The sequence below is a fragment of the Echinops telfairi genome, unplaced genomic scaffold, assembly GCF_000313985.2.
Source record: "Echinops telfairi isolate 266 unplaced genomic scaffold, ASM31398v2 ScPeMD7_7422;HRSCAF=8460, whole genome shotgun sequence".
NCBI classification, from domain to species: Eukaryota; Metazoa; Chordata; class Mammalia; order Afrosoricida; family Tenrecidae; genus Echinops; species Echinops telfairi.
The window spans coordinates 2,170,835-2,176,834 of NW_022111322.1; the positions used below are offsets into that span (position 1 = coordinate 2,170,835).

The window sequence follows — 6,000 nt, forward strand, 5'->3', positions numbered from 1 at the left end:
TGTCTGGGTCTTAGTGAGCTAAAGCATGATTTTTTACCTTTGCGGGTTTTCAGAGCCATTTTTGCAACATTCCCTAACTAAGACAATCTTTTTGAAGATGTTTCTATTGCTGTCATTTTTACTACTTCGGAGCCGTAGGTCGTCAAATCTGCCCTCACACTGGTTGACTAAACTAGAGAGACCGTCCTGGCACGGTTAGCATCAGTATCAGTGATCAAGTGGCCCGGGCTCATTCCAGCCAGTTCTGAGTTAGTGCTGCTGCACCATTGTCTGCAGAGCCAGCTCGCTTGATCATTTGTGTGTAACCACTCAAGAGAGAGCATGATGTTTGGTTTTCCAAGTGATGGGCAGGTTGTAGAGTTCGATTCCCTTCCCCTGGGGTATGTCCTACATAGTTAGCTCTCTAGTTCTAAAGACATTAAAACTGGTATTGATTTATAAAAGTAAAATATATCTGTAATAGCTACAAGAAACTTAGTATGTGATGTGATGCATGTGGTGGAGAATAGTGCAGCTCTATAATTTATAGTGCCTCATTGTTACCTGCTAATACATAACCAAACCCTTTGCCATCAAGCTGATTCCTAATCATAACAAGGGTTGTTATGTAAGGCAATGTCAGGATCCGTAAGTGTTCGTACAAAGTGGAATCTGGTTTCTAAGGCTGTAACCATTATGGAAGCCGGCTGTCACACCTTTCTCCCACAGAGCAGCTGGTGGTGGGGGGTTCAAATTACCAACCTTTTGTTTCACAGGCAAGCATTCAATCACTGCACCATTAGCCAGGGCTCCTTGTTATTGATCGACATTTCATTGTATTTGTATTGCCTATTAACAAATAATTTTGAGTCAAGCAACTTATTTTTGTTTGCAAATGAAGAGGGACAAGAAAGGAAAGCGATTTGATGGTGTGATGACATAGAAGAGGTGAAGAAAACAAAAACAAAAACGAGGCAGGTGCTCATGGCAGCCTTCCAAACAGATAAGTTTGAAAAGTGGTTCTTGGAATGGAATCGTAGATTTGACAAATGTATTAAGTGTAATGGAGAGTACTTTGAAGATGATAGGGTTGTTTTGTAAAAACAATTTAAATACATAGCTTGGGAGCGATTTTGCTTTTGGGGGAGTATCCCCTCATATACGACTTGGATTTTTGTAAAATCTACGATGCCAACCTTTGAAATTTAATAAAAGGGAATATTGCCATAATTCCCAAGAGTGCATATAAGAGGACTGCTTTGGACCTTTACTTTTTAGTTGAATTAATGTTTGCATTAAATATGGCTTTCTGAAATCAATTTCTCCTGCTTATAATGGATAAGCGGGAGGTTCCTTTGATATGCAGAAGTTCCAACACTGATGTGTTCGTGGGCTGATCCATTCTGAAGTGAAGATTTCCCACATCTGCTACAGGTTTCCCATCCCGAGGAGATGATAGTCTCTTCGCTCTCCCAGCCGTTAAACGTCAGATCAGATTTTCTCAGTACATCAAATACATCCTCTTTTTATTTCAAATCTTTTTGTAACATTCCTTGCACTAAAATGAAGTTCATAAATATTGTCACCTTACTATGTTTGCAATCTTAAAAAGTAAGTCAGTTTGCTATTCTATGACACCAAGAAGAACCAGCAAGCACACGCTAATAAAAGCTTACATTTGGTTTGCAAGTACCTGAGCTTTTTGGAGAGAGTGGAGCAGTCAGATGTGTGCACATATATGTAAAATCATCTCACATGCAGCAGACACACGGAACTGAGGCAGATAAACATTTTCACATATGTGAATGTCCAACCTACTATGAGAAAACCTTCAGCATATGGCATAATTGTTTATTAAATAACTGTTCCCTAGAAATTTCGGGCATCCCTAGACCCTGCTCACTAAATGGTAATAGCAGCTCCTTTCATCCACACCTGCACACCTGTTTTAATAACCAAAAACTCCCACAAATTTTCAAAATATCCCCTATGAAAGAGTAACACTTTACATGAAAACACTGTTCTGTACCGTGGATTGGCAGACTACTGTAGGTCAAGCCGGGTGTTCTTGCAAATAAAGTTATTTGGAACACAGACAGTGCCTTTGTGTGCAAAGATGTTCCAGAGACAATTAGTCCTGCCCTACCAGGCCTACGCTATTACTATATGGCGCTTTAAAAAAAAGTTTTCCCAGCCCCGGGGATCTGCTCTGGCTCCTCTACAAACATTGAAAGCTTGTTCTTGACAGTCTCTGGGGACTACAAACCCGGTATCCGTATTGCCACAGTGGAGTTGAATAGTAAACCAGGTGATTCCGGCAAAAATATCCCTCTTCTTAATGATCTCGATGGCATAATTAGGCTGATTGGTCCACCAACTCAATAGCAGTAGAGCCAATTATTTGAAGTGCTAACTAAATTAGACCAGGTGTTTTTTGAAGTTATTTTTGAGGATACCCATGTCACCTGAAAATAGAGGTGTTTTTTTCATTCTTAATGTGACTATTTAAATGGCTCTGAAGGGATTTTTTTGTCTCGGAAATGGAACGCATACTCGGTGTCCATAAAGGGAAAGCTCTGTTTTGGTGATTGCTTTGGAAGTGCTCTTCCTCTGCTCTTTGTTAGCGGCTCTTGGGGCAGTGTTGTTGAGGCCATGGGCTGCGAACTGCCAGATCAGTGATTAAAACCCACCAGCTGCCCCACGGAGAAACGAGAGGCTGGCTGCACCCATAAAGATTTCTAGTCTCAGAAACCCTTTGAAGAGTCTCAGAGTCAGGATCAATTCAGTGGCCGTGGGTTTGAGGGTGTTTTTTTCTTTTATTAATCTTTTAAAGGATATTTTTACATTTCTTAAGATATTTTCTTAGGCGAAGAGAATGTTGACTAGGAATAATCAAGATAATAGCACAATATAATAGCTAAGGACTGGTTCTATCACTTAGCACCCCTTGAAGAGGTTGCTGAGCCATGCCCTCCAGTTTTCCTATCTGTAAAATACAGAACAACCAAAGCAGGGTTGAAACTTGTTACATGATGAGGCACTAACGTGAAAGAGCAGCATGGGTGACGTGGAGCAAATGTATAATGAATAGTGACTTCCATGAACTGGACAAAGTGGATGCTCTGGCTTACGACTCTGAAAATACTTGGATTGTTACCGTAGAGTGGTAGATGTTCACAATAACAGAAATTGAAATCATTCCAGAAACTAAAAAGAAAGCATTTTTTTAAAGCTTTTCTACGTTTGTAAGTCTAGAGATCTACATATACAATTTTATAAAAAGGCTTATTTCCTTGATCTTGCTTATTGTTCATATAGTTGTGAACGTTTGGGGAAATGAAAGTATTCTGTACATAACAAATAGTGATCATCTTCAATTCTTGTGGCTGTTTCTCTCAGTTATTTGTGCTTTGGTTTGTGCTTGGCTGTTTCAGGTGGAGTTTTGATGAAACAGTAACTCATTTCATCTATCAAGGACGACCAAATGACACGAACCGGGAGTTGAAGTCTGTAAAGGAAAGGGGAGTGCACATTGTCTCAGAGCACTGGCTTCTAGAAGTAATTACAGCTGTCTCCTCTCAACAAAAACTAGACACACGTCCTTTCAGAGGACAAACCAAGTCTGGTGCATGTAAACAAGTTTGGAAATCATCGTTCTTTATGGACTTTTCATCTCTTTGGCATTTGAACTTAAGATCTTTATTCCTTAAGCACTTAATAAGTCTCTAATGGATACCAACTCTTACTGTCTGATTCCTTTTACTAATTACAAGTTATATGGATGAAAATTTTATAATTTGATAATTTAACATAATGATACAGTTTAGAACTATGCTTTCTTCCTCCCTGCCTCCCGAGATTCCCTGAAATATTATTGACTTGGCAAATGCCCAGAAATAGAATTCGATGTAATCATTTAGTAGACATGACATTGAAAAAAGTAAGCAGCTTTTCATTGTCCTCTGTGTGGTCGAGATTTTTTATTATAAACTACTTTTCAAAACTTGGTTTTCTGAACTTCATAATGTATTAGTAGTCCTTCTTTGACTTAGAAGCCGCCTTGGTGGTGAGGTGCTTAGCCATTGGGCTGCTAGCCACATGGTCCGCAGTCTGAGACCACTAGCTGCTCTGTGGGAGAAAGACAGGGCTCTCTACTCCAAGGGACAGACCGACCCTGTCTTACAAGGTCACTGTGGGTCAGTGAGTGAGGATCCCACATAGCATCTTCCTTTTATTTGCTTACATTTCTTTTACTGCTGTCTTAAGACACGCCATTATATTGCAGTGTGCCCAAGAATACAAGCACCTTCCTGAATCTCTTTACCCACATACTTACAATCCCAAAATGAGCCTGGATATCAGTGCGGTGCAAGATGACAGACTCCCTAACAGTCGACTGCTCTCCGCTGATTCGGCAACAAATGATGCTGAGGTACATTTAACTCCTCCTTGAGCTGAATGTGTCTACTTGTTGCTGTGAAATCTGGATCTGGTGGCTTGATCTGAGGCATTGTACTTTCCCCTCCCATAGCCTGGTCATTTGCCATTAGAAGTAGAGGATGTGGACAAGCTGAGCATCAGTGACAAAGAGTTGGCAGCCATGGATGGAAGTGAGAAGAATGACACTAAAGGAGGTAACTGTTTCAAATGATAAAAAGTATTTTTTACAAGTTACATCTTTACATCCGATGGAAGAATGGTTATTTCCTATATCGCTAAGTATATATATATCAAACATTGATTTGAAGAACGACCTGAGATCCCATGTTCATCATTAAATTTCCTAAGCCTTTTCTACTCACCTAAATATGTTTAGATGATTATGTAGCTGAAAGATGACAGCAGGGTAGTTTGGGTTGAGTCCGCTCTTGCCAGTTTTAGCCTGTCTGTCGGCTGTCGGAAAGTCATGAGTGGTAGCCAGGCCTCACCTCGTGTTGGCCTGGGACCGGAGAGGCTGTCATTGGTAGAGTATCCCCCTTCTGACGAGTTTCTTCTGTGAGCCTTTACTTTCCTTCTTTTGCTTTTGTTCGGCCTGAGAAGAGGCCAAAGCTTGTGTCTTAGATGGCTACTTAGAATCTTTTAAGACCCTAGGACCTACTCACCAAATCAGGGTCTAAAACATAAACTTTATGAACTATAGGAGATTTCAGCAAGTTTGTAGGAAAATGGAACCCCAAGATAAAAATTTAAAAATGTAAGCGTTATATCTCGACATATGAACTACATCAGGGTCCCGATGCTTTGGCAAGCCATGACGCTAGCCACCTCTAAGAACTGAGGGTCCCTGGAGTTGAACCTGGTCATTGCAGCCTTTCTTACTACGTTACTGACTGGAGAAACATTAATGCCCGTGAAAGATTTTAGAAGTCTAGGAAATAAAAAGAAGTCAAATTAAGATGGTAAAGTAGATGCCTAAGGATTTCCCATCGAAACACGCCCCAAATTGCCCTTGTGTGAGGGGAGGAGTGAGTAGCCAGGTTGTTTTCAGTCACGGTTGTGTGAGCTGCATCTGTAGCTGTCTGTGGTGTGGCTCCTCTTCTGTTAAGGCGCAGACAAGATTCATCCCATGCATATTGACATAGGTGGTCTGCTTTAGGCTCATCTTCAACTTCTCGTCTCTTCTGCAAAGGAGTTCACGTAGCCTTTTGTAAACTGCTGGTTTCTTTGGGACGCTGTCCTTAAGAACTTTTCATAAAGCATCTATGATTTATTCCTCCATGCTTCCACCTAAATGTCACCGTAAATTTGATGTGTGTGTTTTTCTGGCTTCAGGTTTCACGAATTCATATAACTCTGATAAGGGGCTCTTTTCAGACTGATGACTTCACCTTCTTAGGGCCTCAAACTGGATCTTATGCAGACATACTATACCAAGGAAGGATAAGATTATTAGGGTACAAACATATTTTGGAGATCTGCCTAGCCATTTTCTTTTTTTTTTTTAATTAGTTTCCGTGATATAATATTCACATATTATATATTTATTTCATTAAGTTGCTTTTTTTTTTTTTGACATTTTAT

General features: G+C 40.2%; 1 protein-coding gene across 1 annotated transcript in view; it reads left to right on the forward strand.

Moving 5' to 3' along the window:
* The window catches only part of TOPBP1 (DNA topoisomerase II binding protein 1), a 55,339-nt gene that overhangs the window by 30,621 nt on the left and 18,718 nt on the right, over positions 1–6,000 (forward strand). Inside the window, exons 16-18 of the mRNA XM_045297815.1 lie at positions 3,414–3,537; positions 4,265–4,411; positions 4,511–4,613. Coding sequence (XP_045153750.1) covers positions 3,414–3,537; positions 4,265–4,411; positions 4,511–4,613 — 374 coding nt within the window. The remainder of the gene's footprint in view (positions 1–3,413; positions 3,538–4,264; positions 4,412–4,510; positions 4,614–6,000) is intronic.